The sequence below is a fragment of the Dendropsophus ebraccatus genome, chromosome 15, assembly GCF_027789765.1.
Source record: "Dendropsophus ebraccatus isolate aDenEbr1 chromosome 15, aDenEbr1.pat, whole genome shotgun sequence".
In the NCBI taxonomy this organism is placed as follows: domain Eukaryota; kingdom Metazoa; phylum Chordata; class Amphibia; order Anura; family Hylidae; genus Dendropsophus; species Dendropsophus ebraccatus.
Window position 1 is genome coordinate 54214221 of NC_091468.1, and position 23330 is coordinate 54237550.

Below are 23330 nucleotides of genomic sequence, written 5' to 3' on the forward strand. Positions count from 1 at the left end.
CGGTCTCTGTCCGGATCATCCCGGCCAGTACTTAAGTACCGGCCGGATAATCTTTCCGGCCGCAGGGTTCTGATGGGGGCACATCAGCGCGCCCACATCAGAACCTCCCACAGCACACAATGAAGCAAGCGGCCGGAGCCGCTCGCTTCATTGTGTGAACTGACAGGGTTGCCGCAGAAAACAGACATGTCAGTTATTTGCGGCACTGCACGGGATCCCGGCCGGAGCGTATACGATGTGTATACGCTCCTGCCGGGATCCTATAGATGAATAGGCAATGTTCAACACACATACACTCACCGGCCACTTTATTAGGTACACCATGCTAGTAACAGGTCGTCTTCTGCTGCTGTAGCCCATCTGCCTCAAAGTTGGACGTACAGAGATGCTCTTCTGCCTACCTTGGTTGTAACGGTTGGCTATTTGAGTCACTGTTGCCTTTCTATCAGCTCGAACCAGTCTGCCCATTCTCCTCTGACCTCTGGCATCAACAAGGCATTTCCGCCCAAAGAACTGCCGCTCACTGGATGTTTTTTCTTTTTCGGACCATTCTCTGTAAACCCTAGAGATGGTTGTGCGTGAAAATCCCAGTAGATCAGCAGTTTCTGAAATACTCAGACCAGCCCTTCTGGCACCAACAACCATGCCACGTTCAAAGGCACTCAAATCACCTTTCTTCCCCATACTGATGCTCGGTTTGAACTGCAGAAGATTGTCTTGACCATGTCTACATGCCTAAATGCACTGAGTTGCCGCCATGTGATTGGCTGATTAGAAATTAAGTGGTAACGTGCAGTTGGACAGGTGTACCTAATAAAGTGGCCGGTGAGTGTATATATAACGTTCTGAAACCAGTTGATTTAAAAGAAAAAGATTTTCACTGGAGTACCCCTTTAACCAATCAGTGGCCTCAGCTTTGTCCTACCGGAAGGGCAGAATCATTGGAGTCTGCATGTCATACGGACCAGTTCAGAAGCAGTGACCAGTAGAAGACCAGGAGCACCAATTCAGAAGCTGCAGGGGGACTGAAACAGGGGAGTGTAACATAATGTTACGTAACAACCACAGCCATGTACATTTTTTTTTAGCCCCTATAATTAGATGGTGCATTTCAAGGCAACAACTACCTCCAATGTCTCCTAGGAAAACATTGCCCTGTCTCCTTTGGCCTGCCTACTTCTCATAGTGTGTCCTGTTGCCCAGCGTGAGACTGGGGTATCTGGGACCCACCAGAGAAAATTATACTGGGGGCCCACCAATGAAGAACCAGTAAGAAAAGACATGTCAGTCAGTGTTAGTGCAGGCTCTAAAGATGGGGGCCCACCGGAGGATCCTCTGGTGGGCCAGTCCGACACTGCTGTTGCCATCTCTTCCCTTAGTAAGCAATGCACATGTCCAGCTGTCCAGAGGATGTAAAAGAAAACGTGAGTCCTTAGATCAGGTCACATTCTATCCTTCCGTTGCTCTAGGGTCCAAAAGCTTGATGTTTATAGGCCTTTTGCAGGCACATTTGCTGATGAAAAGGGGTTCAGCATTGGTCTTCAGCTCTCTAGAACTGTTTACAACTGTGTATGCAAACATAACATAGTCCATAATTTTTTTAAAAAAAAAGTTGATAAAATGTCTCACAGTTTTTTCAATTTGTCTCCTAGACTCAGTATTATATACATATACTGTATACAAAATTGGCAAAAAGTCAGCCAATTGTAATAATCGAGTCTGTCAGCTACACCCTCATGAGTGATGGCCGCCTCACATAGAAGACCCGCTTTAGGTGAACAGATGTACTATGCTACAAAAAAAAACAAAAAAAAAACAGAGCATGAAATAAAATTTCAGTGCTTTTTATAATGATGCTTCAGAAGCCAAGTCTTTATTTCAATGCAAATGAACCAGATGTAGCAAGCCTTCAATCAAAGAGCAGGGAAATATCACGGACATGATCACACACAGAGTCCATAAATAACAAGGAGTCTAAAATATGGGTGAATCGCTTCCAGTTGGTATATAATATCGACTATTTTATTTCTTTCCACAACCTAAAAAGAATATACTGTATGTCAAATGCATCATCATCATCTCGAAATATATTCAACTACTCAGTATCCTTATATCCTACAGCTAAAAAAAATCAATAAAGTTGCTGAGACACCATATCGCTTTAGTCCAGCGACAAATTCCGTTCTGTGTTATTTTTTTCTTGTTTTTTCTATCATGGTTTCCACGATTGTGGCCTTTTCTTCGTAACTTTTTGTTTTATTATCTGTGATCTTCTCGATTGATTCGATCACTTCAACCTTTTCGTAGCTCATGGAGCTTGGGAATCTCAATCCCCGAGACGTGTCTGAACTTGACTTTACGGTACTCCAAGAACTTCCAGAACTTCTAGACCCATGTTCTGTATCCTCTGGTTGAGTAACATCTGATGGTTTTTTGGCCTCATCTTTAGCCTCTGGTTCTTTATCATCCCTCTTCCCATCATCCTTTCCTTTCCCGTCATCCTTTCCTTTCCCATCTTCATCTTTTGGTTCTTCAGGCATGTCATCAGTTTCTTTATCATGTTCTTTTTTCCCATTTGAACCAGCATCGTCATCTTCTTCTTCACTTTCTGATGGCTCCGAGGGCTCAGGTAATTCTGGGATTGGTAGTATGATATCATCCCCTGGTGCTTTATCAGGGCTTATGCTAACAATCACCCTCCCTGCCGATTGAGGAGTGGAGGAAAAAAAGATAGGGTCTATATAACTTGATTCACCTGTTACAAGAACGTAGCGTCCTTTGGTGAAAATCTCTGGAGAGGGCTCTGGCTTCTTGTACCCTCTTATTCTATCTCGTACTATATTACATAGTTTATCAAATGCTTTACTTATCTTTGCTCCATCTGGTACATCCTGTGGAGCAAAGTCTTCTTCTAACATGTCAAAGTCATTGTCAGGAAAACCAGATTCAGCAGTAGTATACTTGGTTTCAGTTTGTCTCCTGTCTGAGCTACCTTGTTTACTCTCCCTATCCTTATCCTCAGCGCTAACATCACTTTTATCCATGGATAGTTCTTTTTTTCGTAAGATCTTTCTTGGGACACCCTTTTGCCTTGGCTTTGCTGTAGCAATATCTTGTATGGCTCGAGTGATGTCTGAAATGAGCAATTTTGACAATATTCACTTATTATTGAGTACATTATATATCAGCAATGTCAACTATATTCATCTATTATGACATTATAGTATGTAGATATTTTTACTGCTTGTAAGTGTGTCCATGTGGCCACCCCGTGGTTGTATTGAGAATTGCAGCCTGCTGAAGGCCAATGTTTCAGTTTATCGTGCTATTGTATTGAATTCGTATCACAAGAAAATTGATGTTCCAGAAAGGTAAGGATGGACACAGCAAGAAAAAAAAAATCTTTTTTTGTGTGTCCAATTGTTTTAGAACTATATAACAATATGTTATGCACTTTTTAACTACAGTTACCCAGTATTCTACCTGTGATTCTTAACCAAAATGGCTACATCTTAAAGGGGAAGTCCGGCAGATTATAAAAGCTGGCAGGAAAGGGGGGAAATTAATTACAAGTCCAGACTTACCTCACCTCCTGCCTGCAGTGAGCGGCGGGACCGACCACAGGACCACCGCCAGAAGGCATTTTCCCCTGAGTTGTGATGACGTCAAGACTTGGGGGAAAGGCTTGTCCCAGCTGATGGACTGGCCGCTTAGCCAATCAGTGACTGGATTGGCGTCCCACCCCAGCCTAGCGGCCAGTCCATCAGCCAAGTTGTGACGTGTCAGTGTTGGAGATGCCGGAGCCTGGCAGGGGTCCCGCAGCTGGTTGTGCTGCTCTCCATGAGCACAGGAAGAGGTAAGTCCATACTTGTAATCAATTTTCCCTCTGCCCCTGCAGACTTTTATATTCTGCCGGACTTCTTCTATTTTTATGAAAGGTTATGTCTAGAGATGAGCGGATTTACAGTGAATAGCTTTGTAAGCTCATCAGTTGGCTGCTTATCAGCTGGTTGCCTATAAAATCTGTGCCGCTTTGGGTGCCAGGAATCCAATGGCAGGGTGCCTTCGGGTGCCTAAATCCAATGGTGGGGAAAAAGCGGATCCAGCTTTTCCAGGCACCCTGGGAGGAGCGGCACAGACTTCAAAGGCTGCCGGCAGATTGGCAAGCTAACAGATCCATTTGCTTTGTTTTTACTGTCAATCTGCTCCTCTCTAGTTATATCCCTGTTAAAATCTCTTAGAATGCAGACCCCACAAGACCCCACCCCACAAGGCTACACACATTGATATATGGGTATGAAAATGATTACATCCTATTTCTCCAGGCCAAAGGGCATAATATTCTTTTTCTTCTTAATACCATTACCTTTCCCTCTTGTGGGTGATGTCAGAGAGGTTTTGTATCCTGACATAAAGAGTGTGATTGGAGTTCCGACTATTGCAGAGTTCAGTCTAGGAATTTAAAAAAAATAAAATAAATAAAATTGATTTCCTATCTACATAGTAACACATCCACCTATTTTACCTTGTTGTGTAATCTGTATACGATTGACTATTGTCACTAATGTAAATCCAGCTCAACCTACAGCAGGAGTAGGGAACCTTGGCTGTTGCAAAACTACAACTCCCAACATACATGGACAGCCAAAGCTTTAGCTTTGACTGCCCATGCATGATGGGAGTTGTAGTTTTGCAACAGCTGGAGAGCCAAGGTTCCCTACCCCTGTCTTACAGTACAGTCCTGTCAGTCTGCAGTGTGGTTTTGCCACTGAATATCTGCAGGTCTAACTACAGTAAAGTTTCCTTTTTCATCCATGAAGTGAGACTTATCCATTTACCTGTTGTCTTCATTCTCAATAATACGCTTGTATCTCTCTAATTCGTTTTCCAAGGATTGCTGGTATATGACCAGCTGGCGACAGTCATTGGTGTACTTCTCCAGATTCCTTTCGGCTTCTTCAATTCCACTTCTGAGCACTTCTATCTGTTCATTGTAGAGTTGTATCTCATCGTCATAGCTTTCCTGGGTGTTTTTGATGGCTTGTTCCAGCATGGAAGTCTATGGAAAAAGAAAACCGCTTTTATTTAGCGACAATTCATTTGGCTCATGAATCAATTTACCATAACTACTGGTAAACTGGAAATAGTCACAAAATAACAAAGGATGAAGGTAATAGTCGCAATGTTCATATACTGTGGCTGCAATATACACGAGACATGAATGTATCTTTCTAATTTATGTGCACACCATAGGGGAGATTTATCAAACATGGTGTAAAGTGAGACTGGCTCAGTTGCCCCTAGCAACCAATCAGATTCCACCTTTCATTTTCCAAAGAGGCTGTGAGGAATGAAAAGTGGAATCTGATTGGTTGCTAGGGGCAACTGAGCCAGTTTCACTTTACACCATGTTTGATAAATCTCCCCCTATGTTTCTTCTATATGTTTATATATTTAATTTTATTATAGAGTACCCTTTTAAGATATATATGCTGGCACATAATTTACCACCCCAAAGTGGGTCTTTTTGGCTTTCATCATATTATTGGAATTCTATTTGAGGCCATGTTCAAATGGCGTAAGACACCAGCCGTTCTGCGACCTGGTGTCTGAAAAGATCATCCTGGCCGATACTGCAGTACCGGCCGGATGATCTTCACTTCAGCTGAATTCAGATGCGGGCACATCAGGGTGCGCTCGAATCCGAATTCCCTGCTGCTCACAATGGAGCATGCGGCAGGAGCCGTACGCTCCATTGTGTGAACTGACAGGTTCTCTGTGGCCGCTATATTTATACACTATGGCCGGGTTTCCCTCAGCTGCAGCACAATGTAAGTAAAGTATTAATAACAATGATTACTACTTTACTAACGTTGTGTTAACATAGCTTGACTCAACATAGCCTTAGCCATAGGCTATGCATAAAAATGGACATAACTAGGGTGGGCCTGCAGGGTATAGTCAGACAGTGGGATGAGCCTTATGAAACCACAACATAAAGAGAAATGGCTTCTACCTAGTAAATGGCCAAAGCACAGTTTGAGAACTCAGAGTCTATGTATGAATCACATGCGGCCACCATGCAGATGCATTCTGTGAGATCAAAATTCAATGTCAAGCTATGAGATGTATAAATTACAACGGAGGGGTCCAAATGTTAACAGAAACTACAAGAGCCTTTTAGGTTTTTCACATTTAGGCTATGTGCACACTGCATAAGAGACCGGACGTTTCGTGACTCGGCCGGGTCACGGAACGGCCGGTCTTTGCAAAGATCAGTCCGCAGTGTTCTGATGTGGGCGCATCAGCGCGCGCCCGCATCAGAACTTCCCATAGCGCACAATGAAGCAAGTGGGCGGAGCCGCTCGCTTCATTGTGTGAACTAACAGATCTTTCTGCGGCCGCAATTCACTAAATTGAGGCCGCAGAAAACTGACATGTCAGTTCTTTGCGGCGCTGCATGGGATCCCAGCCGGAGCGTACACGATGTGTATATGCTCCGGCTGGGATCCCATAGCAGATAAGGCAGTGTTCCACATAGTGGAACATAGCCTTGTTCTGTAAAAATACAAACCATTCTAAGGCCATGTTCAGATGCTGTATGAACATCAGCTGTTGTTTGACACGGCCGGTGTTTAACATGCCAAACAACGGCCAATGTCTCAGATGTTCACCCGACCAATACAGTCCGGTATATTCAGGAGCCGTACTTTACATTGTCAGTTTGTCTGTGCGACCGCATAGAACACCGGCCGTAGTGTAGTGTTTTATACACTTCAATGTAATTGCACATTGTCAATCAACAGCGGCCGTTGTTGCAACTTGCAGTAATGGCCATTGTTTATTGTAAAAATACGTAGGGTGAATGTGGCCTATAAATGTAAATTTTTAACTGCAGGAAAAGTCTGTAAGGAAAGAACATACCAGGGGAATAGATTTATTCCTTCACACTTTTCCTATGTCACCTTTTTCAACAAGCGAAACATTTCACCATTGTGTTTTATTCAACAGTTTTAAATCTCACATATACAGAACAAAATCTTCATCAGGTTGTATTATCCTAAAATCAACACTAGATGGCAGCAAAGCAATGCTTATAAAGCTGTAAACATATCTTGAGCATCATTGTTTCATTTACAGCAGGTCAGCCTCTTGTACTGTATCTTTACCACCAGCAATAGAGCTAAGAAAATCTCCCAAGATTTGTTTCTGATTTGATGACTATGTCAGATTTGTTTTGGATTTGAAACCTGATTACCCTGTGATTACCTATGTAAGGTATGTATAGATCATGGACATCTGTCAGAGGATCCTGCTTCTGTGTAGTACACTGAGTGGCTGGGCCGGGTGCAGGGAGCCTGACATAATGAATGTGCAGTGTGGGATACATACAACATCACTGAGCAGAGGCTACCTTTGAGCTGTAATACGTATGGATGGCCCAATTGCACAGCAGAGCATGTCAGGATCTCCACCAAATGTGCAGCAGCTGCAAGAAGCGATCCTGTCCTGATGGCCAATATTCCTATAGAATAATCTCATCACCTAATAGAATCTATAGGATGATGGATTGTTGCAATTTAAGGCTATGTTCACACAACGTAAGTTCCTTAGTAATCACGGCCGTTGTTGCAAAGGAACTTAGGTTGTGCTGAGGGAATCCCGAGCAGAGTGTATACACATAGTATCCCTAGCGGCGCCGAAAGAAAGTGACATGTCATTAAATAGCGGCCGCAGAAAACCCTGTCAGTTCACACAATGGAGCATGCGGCTCCAGCCACACGCTTCATTGTGTGCAGTGGGAAATTGTGATGCGGCTGTACCCGCATCAGCATTCAGCGGCGGTAAAAATCATACGGCCAGTACTGCAGTACGGGCTGGGATGATTTTTTCTGACACCGGCCGTTCCGTGACCCAGCCGGGTCACGGAACGGCCGGTCTCTTACGCCATGTGAACATGGCCTAAAATACCAAAGATAAAGTCCAAAGCCCCATAAGATGGGAGTTTTTTGTTTTTTTTTTTACAAACATTATATCTACCATAGCTCACCCTTATACAGATACATAATCATGATAAAACTCACTGTATGACTGTCATATTGCAAAGAGTTACAAAAACCCTTTTTGGAAATTTTACCGTTTTGTACCTCGGGAGAAGCAGTTTCCAATGAGTAAGCTGATATTTTTGCAACTGCAACCACTGCCATCCTTATTGTTACATCACTGCCCACTTGTGACCCTTATGCCAAAAATCTTGTCCATTCCAGGTCTAACACACACCACCAAGGCCAGGGTAGCTGTTTTGCTCACTAATATAATGTTGTAACCTTTATAGCCAGTAGGGGGAGCCCAATCATTACACTAAGTAAGTCAAATGTAAAAGCTAAAGTCTTTACTTTTCCAGAGTTTATAATGGAACTGTGGGATCATGTTATATACAAACAACTGACCAGTTTTATAAAATTACATGGACGGTACGTTTGACCTGCGAGTGGATTAGACAGTAACATTTAACCCCGGCATGGACTAGCTTTATACAGAGGATCTTACCTCTGACTGCAGCTTAACCTTCTGCGCTTGTAGCTGACACAAGATGCTCTTATACTCTTCAAGTTGGCTTTGCAGAATAGGAATTCTTCTTTCAGAAATCAATTTTTCCTCAAAATAAATAAATTATTAATAATAATAATAATAATAATAATAATAACAGGTGTTAGTGCCAAAATATAACAATACTCTTTAGACAGACTCTTGAGGTAGAAGTTAGTAGAAGAAAAGGGAAGTGTAAGGGCCGGGATGTAGGTTGAAACAGAATACTTGAATTTCTCGTACTCATTTGTGGACATGAGTGTATTATCTGAGCGCCTTCTGCCTACACAGTATCGGAGACCGTCTTGTGAGGTAGTACGAGTCCCAGTTCTCTGTCTAGGTGGAACTAGCTAGTGAAGGTTTCCCCACGTACTCGAGCGTAGTGTCAGTAAAGTACTTCAGCTTAGTGTACTTTTGCTTTACTGGGGATCAGTCCCTTGTCCTCTTCTTAGGGGGTGACTGTCCTGACTTGAAGATTCTCAGCGTAGACAGAGTTTGGTCCTAGTGTCTGGTTACCCCACCTCTAGTGTTCAGTACTGCATACTGTCTGTTAGGCTCTCACTAAAACTTCCTGACTTCTGACTGGACTATCACTAACTAAGTGAACCACTGTACAGGAAGGGTGGTAGGGTGGTGTGACAGGAAGTGTGGAGAATAGAGAGGGTAGACGTGTACAGAGGAGGCACCTGTCATTGGACAAACCAGGTACATCCTCTTTAAGCTGAACCCACGGATTGAACAGCGCCGTCACAGGGAAGCCGCTGCCGCGGTCCATTTTTCAGACCGCGGCTCGGTTCCTGTGCATGGCGCCGTTCTATGCACCAGAACCTGCTCAAGCTCTGGAGTTAGGCAGGCCCGCCCCCAATGGGAGGGAATTCCCTCCCCTGTATGACGCGGCTCCCTTAGAATGAATGGAGCCGCATCATGGAGGGGAGGGAATTCCCTCCCACGGGGGGGGGGGGCGGCCTACCTCCAGTGCTTGAGCACCGTCCGGTTCTGGTGCATAGAACGGCGCTGTGCATGGGAACGGGGCCGTGGTCCGAAAAATGATCCGTGGGTCCAGCTTAAAGAGGATGTACCTGGTGGTACATCCTCTTTAATGGTGCGTTTACACGGCAAGATTATTGTTCGAATTTTCGCAACAATGGTCGCATTTGAGCCATAATTGACTCGTGTAAACAGAGCGAACAATCAAGCTATGAGCGAAAAATCGTTCATTGTAATCTTTCAACATGTACTCAAATCGTCGTTGGTCGTGCGCTAAAAATTCGCAGATCGCTTTGTGTAAACAGTCTTTCAAAGATTCACCCTATGTGTGAGATGGGCTTAAGCAATCTTAAAAACGATCGTAATAATAATTTTTCTAACGAATTTTCTAACGATTTTTCTAACAATTTATTCGTCTAAACGCTGATCGTTATAAAAAACAAATTGTTGCTTCAAAATCGTTAAACGGTCGATTGGGCAAATTATCTCTTCGTGTAAACGGACCATAACCTTCAGGCATAGACTGCAGCTTTGCACAGGGGGAGTGAGACACCTAGTGGCCGCAGTGGATATCACAGCTGACATGATTTGGTGTGACACCTGAGAGAGTGACTTTTTTCTAGGTGGTATAAAGCTTAGGGAACCATCTGTGTTGGGATGCTACAAAGTTCTCAATACAGTAAAATCCTAGGTGCATTGCCCCCTGGGTCCTTCTTTGGAGGGATATCTGGCTAGATCCGTGTTTTGAGACACGTAACTGAGGCTCCGCAGACTTTTTGGCATATTCATAGGATAGAAGATAACAAGCTTATCGCTGGGGGTCAGACCAAGAAAGACAATGCAATGCTCCTCGCAATGAATGAAGCACTCTCTGCTCATGCTTGGCCACCATGGCCTGTGCCCCATTCATTCTCTATGCAGACACTGGCCCCATAGAGAATGAATAGAGCGCAGACTGAAGATGGATGGGGATAACAAGCTCACAATGGGATACCACTTTAACGTCTGGTTGGTTGGAGGGAAAACAAGTCAAATCTAACAGAGAATTTTACCTGTAAAGTTCTGTCAGTAGTAACATAATAGACCTATATGGTGATATATTGTAAATACAGGAACAGCGTGTATACAAGATACATCTGGTTATATGATAGAACCTTACCTGATACATGCCAACAGTGATGGCGGTCACAGGAGGGGTGGTCTGGATTATTTGTTGCAGTATGTTAACATATGTCTGAATTTCCATGAGATTCTGTTGATTAGGAAAAAAAAGTAATTATTTATACAGTATTTATCTCCCCTATCTAAAATCCACAGGCTGCCATACCAGGTACAACCCACGGACAGGGGCTATTTTAGAAAAAATGCAGCCATGTTTTAATCCATTTAAAGTGACCCTGTCGATATAACTTATAAAGTCTAAATCAACAGTAGATGTGATATTAAGCAATTTTGCAATTTACATTCATTATTTATTTTTTAGTTATCATAGAAAACACGGCACTTCCTGTTTTCTGGCTCTTTTTTTTCTCAAAAAACAGGAAATAGTCAGAAAACAGGAAGTCCTGCGTATTCCAGGCCATCTGAGCGCTCACAGAGAGAAGGCAGTCATGTGATTGACAGACACATTGAGCTGTGACTCTCTGTACTGGCCGGAATTCCTGTGTTTAGTCTGTTTTTTTTCAACCAGCACAAGTCAGAAAATCTGCCTACAGGAGACTGGGCCTGGATTTCTGGTAAGTACAGCTTTGTTTTACAGCATGGTATCAACAGAAAAAAAATAATGAATGTATTTTGCAAACTTGCTTTATATCACATCTACTGTTGACTTAGATTTTAAAAGTTATAACGACAGGGACACTTTAAAGGGGTTATCCAGTGCTACAAAACATAGCTACTTTCTTCTAGAGACAGCACTGTTCTTGTCTTCAGATCAGGTGTGGTTTGCAATTAAGCTTCATTTACTTCAATGGAACTGAATTAAAAAACCTCTACCCAAACTGGAGACAAGAGTGGCGCTGTCTCTGGAAGGAAGTGGCCATGTTTTTGTAGCGCTGGATAACCCCTTTAAGCTAAAACTGTTGAAGTGTGTGTTCAGTCTGCATAGTGCAGCCAGCATACAGACCCTGTTTCACATAAAGCAGTGTATAAGGGGCCTTAGTCTTTTGTATGGCTTAATAGTTTTTTTTTAGATGTTTAGAAATCCCCATGTGCGTGACCCTGAGCATTTTCCACTCCAACCTTTATGGACATGTCCGCACTGTTAATATGTATGGCCAGGATAGAATACCTTTTTATATCGGTCCTTTGCAGCGTTAATGTCATCTTGTAGGAACTGGGATTCTATTTGAAGTTCTAGATTACTCAGCAAAGCCTCATCAGCTTTCTAGAAGAGAGAGAAAATATAACATCTTAAAGTCTGCATAAATTCCTGGATTTTCTCAGATTTCTATATGGCTTGCAATATTAGGCTATGTTAAGACGCTGTAAGAGACCGTCCGGGTCAAGGAACGGCCAGTCACTTACAGTGGAACAGCCGGTCTCAGAAAAGATCATCCCGGGTGGTACTGCAGTACCGGCCAGATGATCTTTAGCGCCGCTAAGTTCTGATGTGGGCGCATCCGTGTGCGCCCGCATCAGAACTCCCCACTGCACACAATGGAGGGTGTGGCCAGAGCAGCACCGTTAGGGATCCCGGCTGAAGTGTTTACTACGTGTATACACGCCGGCCGGGATTCCCCCAGCCTTTAGCACAACATAAGTTCCGTACTAATCACGGCAGTTGCAACAACGGCCATGATTACTGCAGAACTTACGTTGTGTGGACATGGCCTTAAAGGGACTCCGTCACCTCCAAAATGCTTCCTAAACTTAAGTTCTCAGTCGATAAATTTGAGAAAGTTGATCCTGAATCTGCAATTTTTGTCTTTCTATGTTCTTGCGTTCTCTTGCTATAAACCCATAAAGGAAGAAGTCTAAGTCGTCCTCTCCATTATATTCTTGAGCCAAATAGTCCTCTTTATCCATCAACATGCCCAGTTTGCAGGCTTACAGCTTGGAAATGCAAAAGAGTAGAAAGCTCCAGATTACAGATTTGGAATCAGCATTGTTTATTCAATTTACAGACGACTTTGTTCAGGAGTGGAGGCAGGTGGGTTGAAGGTAACCCTTTAAGTTTTTAAGTTTTTTCTTTTTTACACTAGATGAATCTAACCTGCTGATAGCCCTTCATCGTGTCCGGGAAGCTGAGGGGGAAGGTATGTGTCTGTTAGTCTGTTATGTTAGTCGGAGTAGTCTTCGTTAGGAACACTGCCACGTCATTGGCCTGCTCCTTCTAATGATAATCAATGGCGATTATGCTGTGGGGGCAGTGCTCCTAAGGGTGCACCGGAGCGAAGATTACTCCGACTAACATTGAGGGACCGGCGTTGAGAATAAAGGTAACACACATACCTTCCTCCTAAGCGTCCTGGGCGCTATAAGGGGCTATCAGCAGATTAGATTTGTCTTACCTGCTGATAGTTTCCCTTTAACAAACAATGATCCCATCAGACTCCTATATCCACTATGTACAACCCATAGTCTACTATGCTCCGGGACTCCCGACGGGCTCCTGGATCTGCTTTTGAAAGGACCTCTTGACTCAGCTGATGTATTGCCCAGTCAGCCAGTCAGTGACTGGGGAGGGACACCGCTGCAGTCATTGATTGACCAGTCACCTGGTTGGGTATTTTCCCTGTAGTTGCGACAACATCGCAACTCAGGGGAAAATTAGTTCTGGCAGGGGTCCCTGAGCCGGTGATGAAGCACTAAGGAGGCACGGGGAGAGGTAGGTAGCACTTGTTTATTATGTTTCCCATGCCTCCTGGAAAATTGTAATTTTCCCCAGAGTTCTACTTTAAAGCAGGGGTGCAGCTGAACTGCTAGGCCCATCCTAGGTTGACTTTGGGTAAAAAAGGCATTCAAAACTCGGATCACATGCATTTCCTAAAATCTACAACAAATAGACCATGGCATGAGGCAGCCATTTGCATTAGGGAAGACCCACTAATCTCAGGAATAGCTGAGCACTCATTTGTGATTTTGCACTTGATTGGTTGCACATAGTAAGCAGACTTGCCAAACTGTTTTGGTTCTGCGACATTCTACGAACCCTTGACATCTCACTGGAAAAATTGGATGACGCCCCAGGGCTGCCAGGAAAGCATGGGAAAAGCCTATGGCTAATGGCTGTATGCATGTTTTTCAGTACTCCCTTGGGTGACATTCAACTTCTCCAGCAATCAGAAGTCAAATGAAGACCATTTGGTTTTGAAGAACATTGCCAAACACAAACAGTTTGGCAAGTCCGCTCGACACTGGTCGCAAAACCAAAGACAATTGTGGCGTTTTGTACGGCTTATGCTGCTTTACACCTAAGCAAAGTATGGGGGTCACCCACAAATGACTTCAACTGCAAAAAACCCATTCAAGATGCAGACATCCATTTGAGTGCAAAGCTGTGTAACAGTATACAAATGGTGAAAGGCTCCAGAATGCAGTGACTGTGAGACAATGGGGCCTTTGGCTCAAGGGCCCGGAGATAGAGACTGTAAATTGATATCTACAGCGTCAGAACCAACAGCCTCAACCATTGTTGTAAACAGGTTGTGGGCCTTCTTTTAAATGCCACCATAACCACTCTACATAGGTGCCACTTTTTAAGTAAACCATTCTTAGGCTATGTTCACACTACGTAACTTTCTTAATATCACGTCTGTTGTAACAACGGCCATGATTACTATGGAACTTACGTGATGCATAGTATACAATCCAGTTGGGATCCCTAGCGGCGCCATAAAAACCTGACATGTCAGTTTTCTGCGTCCACTATTCATTGAATTGAGGCCGCAGAAAACCTGTCAGTGCCCGGCTCCAGACGCACGCTCCATTGTGTGCAGCGGGGAATTTGGATGCGGGCTTGCACGGATGTGCCCGCATCCGGATTCAGCGGCAGTGAAGATCATCCGGTACTGCAGTACTGTATTTTGCAGTGCAACAATCAGCGTGGTATTACAACTAAGCTCCATTCATTTCAACGGAGCTAAGTGGCCAAACCACAGCCAAACTAAGGACAAGAGTGCCACCCTTACTGGAATAAAAAACAGGTAGGTAAACAAAGACCAGGCACTGAACCTGCAAACGTGATCATCCATGCTGTTTGGTGGATTTAGTATGATGTACCCGGCTGCCCACTCATTGAGGACATTAGTACAGTGGACCTTTGGGGTGCTCTGTCGTCATGAAGTAAAGGACATCAATGGCTTGTACGTAAAGAAGAAAGAAGTCTGACGGCACTCACCCATAACCCGTAAGGTCAATTTATTGCAGCATGCAAACACCGGACAGAGTGGGAGACATTGTAGCAAACAAGAGCATTCCACAGGCGACGGCCCGTTTCGCGCTTCAGCGCATCTACTGGCCTGATATAAGGTGTACAAGTGCGACTATTCTATAAAGGACACCAGTCCTATCAAGGATCGGTGACTTACCTTATTAAGACGCTCAAGATTATCCTTCATGAGTAGCTGATATTCACATTCATTTTTGTACCTGCAAATTCCCACAACAATCAGTTATATAAGAGTACTGCAAAATATTCCTAGCAACAACCTAACGGCTACAAAAGCCACGGTGAGTGATAGTCACTACTTTAAGAGAGAGTGTCCCCTAAAGACACGGAGATATACAATAAATGATCACATGCTGGCTTCCTGTAGATGTCACTAGTAGAAGCTTACAGCATAATGTGGAACCAATGGTCTAATGATATCTTTCACACACCAAGGCTATGTGCATACAAAGGGATTTTGCTATTGACGGATATCTATAATGTTCATAATTATTATAGATGGTCGTCAGCTGTTTGAGAGCCGCAAAAATCCCATTGTGTGAACATAGCCCTTAGCCTACATTTGTCTTTCTCATTTTTATCTAAAACTTTTAAATGTAAGATTATATTGTATCACAAAGCAGTATATTTATCACTGAAGCAATAAAGACCATGCAAAGCACAACCATTTGCATGGATATGTCCTAAATCACACCTCTCTTGGGTTCTCCAATGGCCATGTGGTATTGCCAAGAGTCCAGGCAACATTGGGCATCTATTGGAGAAAGCATTGGGATGCATGCATTTGCATGGATGTGGTAAAAACACCTGAGTCTACGTGTTCACATGTGCGTTCTGAACGCGATGGAAACCCCACCCCTTTCTGCACCCAATAGCCATGCAATGTTGCCAGAATTATGGAAACATTGTACAGCTCTTGTGGACGAAATGGGGGCTTTCTGAATAAATTTGTAGAAACAGCTGAATCTGATCATTTGGCATTTGATTACTGGTTGGATGCAGCCCCAAGGCTGCCTGGAAAATATGGATACAGCCATAGGCCATAGGCTTTGCTTTTCCAGACTTCCTAGGACTCCATCTAACTTTTTCAGCCTCCAGTAATTAAATGCCGAACAATCAGACTCAGCTGTGTTAAAATGCTGAGCGGTCGAACTCGAGAATGCTCTAGTTGCGCCCATCTCTAGTATTAAATCATGCTGATTTCTTTAAACCCCATAATAACCAGTCAGATCAGGTATTGTATTAATATGAACATAACATTTTTTATTTTTCCATCTAGGCAGCCATATAAATCTTGTGTTTTGCAGAAAGAGTTAGGCTGTGGCTACACTGGGTCACACAACCAGGAATCACTGTAAATGGGGTCCAACAAGCAGCCACGACCCAACAGTCACAGGATTTTCTGCACAGTTGCGTCCGCCTGTGGGTCGCTGTATGTTTCTATGTAACAGGCAGAAATCATTGGCTGCCTTGGCGGCCTTTGTCAGGTCCCAGCTGCCATGGTAACTATCAGCACCCAGGGATCACATCGCAGGCAAGACAGAAAGATCTCTCCCTCTACCAAACCCATGATATGTTACTATTCACTGTGCCATGCAAGGGGTCTGCTTCCATCGGTAAGGATTCCGCCTTAGGCGGCAAATATTCTGGTCCCGAAGGGTGCGGCAAAATCTTTCTTGTCATTGTAGTTAAGTCATCTTTGACCTAACTTAAATGAGTTCAGCTATCATGCACTGTCCCCTGACTCCTTTTGCCCTTGCCATATACCACCAGGCCTTGGCTGTGTCTCTGCATGCATGCATGACGTCATGTGACCCAGCAGTCCTGCGGCCGTGGACTGCAGTAGAAATGTGCATCTGTAGTGCTCCGCGCTTCACAGAGCACCCGGGTTTGACTAAGCGGCGCTGTGCTGTGAAACTGCAGTCACCTGCTCTCTGTTCTCCCCCACTATCCTGAAGTTCTAATAAAAGCTGGATTTTATTTAGGCTGCAGCTGGTGAGTGCCATCCTTTGCCTCTCATACTTTGGTTATTGTTGCCGCTTTCGGATTGAGCACTGCATTTGCGGCTGGATACCTGGTCTGAACAGGTACACCTGCCATATGATTGTGAGTGAGAGCAATGCCGTCTGCTATACCTCTATTTTGCTACGACATTGGCACATCATTAGCATAGCGATCCTTGCCGCAAAAGGCGGTCCGCATTACAGCAGGTTCTGTTTTTTGGCAGCATGGATCATACACGATTACGGATGTGTGAGCGGGACCATTGAATTAGATTTGTCCTAGGTCCGCGGACAGGACAACAGACATGCGAATGTAGCCTTAAAGGGGTACTCCAGCGGGGGGGCACTTTTTCGCTGGGACCGGGGACGAGGTGGCTGAGGGAAAAGACGTCCACTCACCTCCCTGGTTCCAGTGGCAGGTCCCGTATCGCAGTGCTCCAGTGTCCGGTTCCCGGCCGCTTCCTGGTGTCTGACGCGGGCCCAAGACGTGATGTCTCAGGTCCGCTCAGCCAGTCAGTGAAGGAGGCAGGATCCGTTTCAAGTCCGCTCAGATCCCGCCTCCTTCACTGACTGGCTGAGCGGACCTGAGACGTCACGTCTTGGGCCCACGTCAGACACCAGGAAGCTGCTGGGAACCGGGCACCGTAGCGCCTCGATGCGGCACCCGCCGCTGGAACCGGAGAGGTAAGTGGACGTCTTTTCCCTCAGCCACCTCGTCCCCGATCCCAGAGAAAAAGTGCCTCCCCCGCTGGAGTACCCCTTTAATTTTTAAAGTTTCTGTCTAACTTGCATTATTTGTTTTTTGTGGTGGGAAAAGAAAATGATGTTCTCAGACTAAGCAAATGCCAATTTTAATAATAAGATACCGCGGCAGATCATAGTGACTTTAGATTTACTACATTGGATGACAGTGTTGCATTACTCCAACAGTGCAACACACGAAATCAGAAAACTCAAGCAGGAACACCCATAGACCTTCACACGTCTGTAGCTCTAGCTAGGGTTATAAAGGCACAATAAAGTGTTAATAATCAGAAATCATATTGTTCCTCTAATACTGATCTGAAGGATTTCTGTTGTAGTATGAAATAGCTTATAGACCCCAGTGTATTGACACTTTCTAGGACTATCTCATGATTGTAATTGTTCAATGACTTTAACAAGAGTGTAATTAACACCCACACTTGTGTAATTAGCACTGTTCACACTTATGGTATATGGTTATGATGACTACTACGTCACCTTGACAGATTTTACATATTGGGGGGGAGGGGGGTCAACCTATAAATATATCTGTTAAAGTGTCACTGTCGTTATAACTTTCAAAATCTAAATCAACAGTAGATGTGAAAGCAAGTCTGCAATATACATTCATTATTTATTTATTTTTTTAGTTATCATGAAAAACATGGGACTTCCTGTGATCTGACTTTTTTTTTTTTTTTGCAAAGAGAGTAAACACAGGACGTCCAGTGTTTCCCAGGTCATTTGAGTACTCACAGAGAAGGCAGTCATGTGACTGATGGACATGTTGAGCTGAGACTCTCTGTACTGGTTGGAATTCCTGTGTTTAGTCTGTTTTTTTTCAACCAGCACAAGACTAAAAAGCTTCAGGAGACCGGACCTGGATACAAGTAAGTATAGCTTTGTTTTAAAGCATAAAAAAAGTAATGAATGTAAATTGCAAACTTGTTTTATATCACATCTACTGCTGATTTAGATTTTAAAAGTTATACCGACAGGTACACTTTAAGTTCTGTCATTTTGACAGGAAAACCAAGAACTCTTTTACACGCACAATGTGCAATGTAAACAAATGCTAGTGTCACAGATCGCCTTATTTGCGGAGTCTAGTACAAGACGTAACCAACACATGGGGAGAGCTGCATGAATAACTGGGTCACTAGATCGTTTGTGCGGCTTTCTGATCCCATCATCCTCTATTACACTACCAATCAACCAATCAAAATCAATCAATCAAATTTTTTAGCAGATCAAAAAGAAGCTGCGAGCCACTGAACAAGCATTTGTTTGGCAGTTGATCACTTTTTCTATCATATAGGGTGATTTTGGCCTGTTCAGCCAGTAATTGATCTGATAGGTTTCGAATGATACATGTAAAACTATTCTTCCCACCAATTCTGCTGGGACTGCAAAGGAGACTCCGAACACAGAATAATTCAGCAATAAGAAGTAGAGACGAGCGAACCGGGTTCGGGTTCGAGTCGATCCGAACCCGAACAATCAGTATTTGATTAGCGGGGGCTGCTGAACTTGGATAAAGCTCTAAGGTTGTCTGGAAAACATGGATACAGCCAATGACTTTATCCATGTTTTCCATATAGCCTTAGGGCTCTATCCAAGTTCAGCAGCCACCGCTAATCAAATGCCGAAAGTTTGGGTTCGGATGGACTCGAGCATGCTCCAGGTTCGCTCATCTCTAATAAGAAGGTGTGAATAAGCTCTGGGTGTTGCTGGTATGTCTATTACTTTGTGATGCACTGTTTATAGACATGTAAAAGGTTATAGAGTCTGATCAATTCTGTGACCCTTCAAGTTGTTGGGCTGCCATTCAAGTGATATTGCCCGGTTTTGATGTTACACGGCCGTTAAGCCCTGCCCCACAGCACTGTCCACCCACAATAACATGCAATTTTGAGGGGAGAGACCACAAAGAAATCCTTTATATGGTAACATAGGAAATGTCTACAATGGTGCTATAAACTTCTTAAATGGAAAGGGGGTTTTAATATCACTTTAAGGGATAAAATATTCTCTTGAAATTTATTGTTCTGATCTGATAAAAACCAGACTGCAGCCAGGCACCAAAGGTATATGCTGTATGGAAGTAAAGCTGGATATTAAGAACCCCTTGCTTACTGTTAAGCATGGGGTTTAAAGGGATTGTACTGGGAGCTAATATGAATGATGCCTGCTCCTCAGTGCTTACATCTGTCTGCACAGTATGACTCTTTACATCAGCCCCCTCACGGCCATATATTGCTCCCCATACAGCCCCTTTAATTAGGCAATGGGAAGCCAAGAAGCCAATAATACAAAATGGTCTTTATCAACCTTAGTAACCAATCACAGCACAACATCGACATTTCAAGAGCAGGTCATGTGATATGAACATTTTTACTAATAAATTAGGATCAGGCTGCATATGAAGAATATCTAGTGAAGTGTACACTGTGTTATGCTTATACACAGCATATGTTTGGCCACCAAGTCAACATCTCTCCTAGCAGACGTGTAGGTCTTATTGCATTTGTCTAATTTATTCTTTTATTAAAGTCGGAGGAGGAGGATTGCAGGATTAAGTGAGAATTACTATTCAATCAGCAAGTCCCGTGTTCTATCAAATCATTGGGGAAGGTGCTATTTGGACAACAACAGAAAACGTATATTACTTGGAAGGTTAGTGGATTCCCCTCTAGCTTACACAGTATGGTTTGATGAAAAGATTATTGTGGTTGACTTGCAGTTTTCCTCTCGTGGTTTCCTCAAATTGTAAAAAGGACCATTTGAAGAAACACTTAGTCGTTTAAGTGAAAATAAGAAACAATGTAATATATCTTATCAGAGAAAAGCACCTGTTTCTCCACCTAATAGGCTCTCCTTCTCCGTACTTCTGTTTACTTCTCCCTAAACTCAATATTCACGCTGAAAAAAAGCTAATGTTCATACAAAGTTGGCTGAACTCATTTAACTATCAAGGTTCGAACAGCTAAATTCTGTTTTTCTCTCATATAATTTCTTAATTCACAGCATACACTACTTAGTACTGCTCTACAATGCCCTATATGCCGTTCCTGCTTTTCAGTGTGTCCCAAAGAGATATACAGTAGGTAAACGAGATCCTTGGGTGTGTGTGCAGTGAATAGGAGTCTTTATTTTTTATTTTTTTCACTAGATAACTAAAAATTAAAAATGGACCCTGCAAAGGAGAAATGTCTTATACAAGCTGCTCCTCAAGTACACACATATGATACCTTATCCTCAAAAGTTACCTAAAGTAACTTCAAGCCTATAATTTGTTCCCTACAGAATATAATTATTTTTATGCAATGTCAAATCAATCTGTTCTACACACACACACACACACACACATACATATAAACACACACATACACTCACAAACACACACATACATACACACACATATACACACACACATACACTCACACATATACACATACACACACATACATATACGCTCACACACACACACATACACATATGCGCACACACACACACACTAGACTAATACTAGTGATTACAAACCTATAAAAGTACTGAAGTACTGTAGGGGGGCTTTCAAAAACAGATACTTGTAGTACTCTTACAATATGTATCGCCCTCCAATTTCTTTACAAATAGTAACGTAAAAGCTTAGAATCACTCACTTGCATTTATATTCGTCGACCATCCGCTGAGCGTCTTTGTATTCTCTCTCGAGTTTGGAGTGATCAGAAGACAACTCACGGAGCCTCTGCCGATTCAGCTCAATCTGCTCCGCGAAGGCTTCTTCCAGGCCGGAGATCTCATCCATCCTTTGGAAGGTCTCCAGCTGTTTCCTGAAGATGGCATTTCTTTGTTCTAGTACTCTAGCTCGGTTTATGTAATTGGCAAACCTTTCATTCAGATCCTGCAAGTTCTCAAGGCCTTGCGCTTGTAATAAGCCCAGGTTGCTAAGCTCCACAAGACTCGGCTCATCATAGCCATCAGACTTTTCGTACTTCACTTTACGGACCTCCCGCGAGTAGTTAGTTTTGTACATGATGCTGTCGCTTCCCTATGAAACCTTCCTCCCTCCAGGCCAAATAAAACTGAGAAAAGTTCTAACAGGCAAAGAGTGAAGCGTGTTCTGTCCCCATGCTCCTGTGCACTGAATGCCATCTGCAACAACCTAATGAAATTTCGTTTAATGTGATAGGCCACAAGGGTACTGTTCTCTTGCTTTCTAGTATTTGTCAGCATTTATTTTGTTTCAGGCATTGTCATTGTCCTATGTTTTTTTTTGCTACACAGAAGCGTGGACTAACAAGAAGACAAAGCAAACAAAAGAAATGCATTTGTATATAATTGCTTCAATCAAACTGTTTAACCATAGCATTCACATGCCACATACAAGTTAACCCTTAAAAGCTGTTTAACCCCTTCATAGCTTCATGACCATTTTTTTTTAGCTCTCTAAACATTTTTAGAATTTTTGACACTGATATGCTATATCAGTGCCTGTTTATATCAGAATATACATTGTATACATATAATTTTAAAAAAATATATATATATATATATATATATATATATGAATTATTTTTTTTTATAATGAGATGTGGAGAAGGCTTGGGTAATAAACTCTCTCTATACCCAACTACTGCTGATTGCATTCAGCAGCTGACTGCCATGGTCAGTAAATGGCATCATAGGCTATATAACTACAGTATATAGATGCCACTATTAGTGCTGACCCAATCACTTAGATGGTTAGCCACATTCAATTGCATCCGCAATGCAATTTTCCAGCACTAATCAGTTACCAGGGCAGACAAGGCAGAGGCATTTCCGAAGCCTTCATGGGGGCTATGTAAAATCTTTTATAGCCTACCAGAGGTAAGCTTTACTAATAGATTGCAATAGTATGTACAATAGACATACAGGGGGAGATCAAACATGGTGTAAAGTGAGACTGGATCAGTTGCCCCTAGCAACCAATCAGATTCCACCTTTCATTCCTCACAGCCTCTTTGGAAAATGAGAGGTGGAATCTGATTGGTTGCTAGGGGAAACTGAGCCAGTTTCACTTTACACCATGTTTGATAAATCTCCCTCATAGTGTACTGTATAAGCTAGTGTTTCTCAATTCCAGTCCTCATGGCCCACCTACAGGTCAGGCTTTGAGAATTTCCTTAGTATTTCACAGGTGCTATAATTACACTCAGTGCATCAGATATTATCACAGGTGTTCTTTGTATGGGATATCGTCAGAGAATGACCTGTTGGTGGTCCATGAGGACTGGATTGAGAAGTAGTCAAAAGATTGTGAATTATCAGGGCAACAACAAAAATGATGCCCTGCTCTGTAGTGAGTCTGTCCATAAGATGGCCGACATGGAGGAGCATGTGACCATGCCCTGCCTCTAGTGTCCTCCATAGGCATATACAGAGCTGCACAGAACAATGTAAATGATACTGTACATCATTCTGTTCAGCTTCTCTGTCACTAGTTTATGCTACCCCTTCAGAAAGGACAGCAGAAACATACTGACTGAGGTTTTTTTTAAACATGGTTTTATGGCTGCTGCGCTAGACCTTTCCAATCAGCATCATTACCATTGCCACTAGACACACTG

At 43.1% G+C, this 23330-nt stretch overlaps 1 protein-coding gene across 2 annotated transcripts; it reads right to left on the reverse strand.

The window, feature by feature from the left end:
* Positions 1 to 1930: 1930 nt before the first annotated feature.
* Positions 1931 to 22152, reverse strand: BFSP1 (beaded filament structural protein 1). Of its 2 annotated transcripts, XM_069954723.1 has the most exons (8): positions 21381 to 22152; positions 15108 to 15168; positions 11867 to 11962; positions 10736 to 10828; positions 8551 to 8658; positions 4839 to 5059; positions 4367 to 4452; positions 1931 to 3133 (listed from the first exon to the last, which is right to left on the reverse strand). In XM_069954723.1, the coding sequence occupies exons 1-8, from the start codon at positions 21752 to 21754 to the stop codon at positions 2190 to 2192; spliced, it is 1983 nt and encodes a 660-aa protein (XP_069810824.1). In that variant the 5' UTR covers positions 21755 to 22152; the 3' UTR covers positions 1931 to 2189. The 2 variants fall into 2 exon arrangements, with proteins under 2 accessions (XP_069810824.1, XP_069810825.1); XM_069954724.1 differs by lacking the exon at positions 8551 to 8658.
* Between the last annotated feature and the right edge of the window lie 1178 nt (positions 22153 to 23330).

What these genes read in the sequence shown, in the direction of transcription:
- BFSP1 (XM_069954723.1), bottom strand. Translation starts at nt 21,754, where the DNA reads ATGTACAAAACTAACTACTCGCGGGAGGTCCGTAAAGTGAAGTACGAA. An exon ending in CAAAGGACCGATATAAAAAG is followed by an intron (nt 10,829 to 11,866) that starts GTATTCTATCCT and finishes CCTAATCAACAG; the next exon opens with AATCTCATGGAAATTCAGAC. An exon ending in ATCACCCACAAGAGGGAAAG is followed by an intron (nt 3,134 to 4,366) that starts GTAATGGTATTA and finishes TGCTCATTTCAG; the next exon opens with ACATCACTCGAGCCATACAA.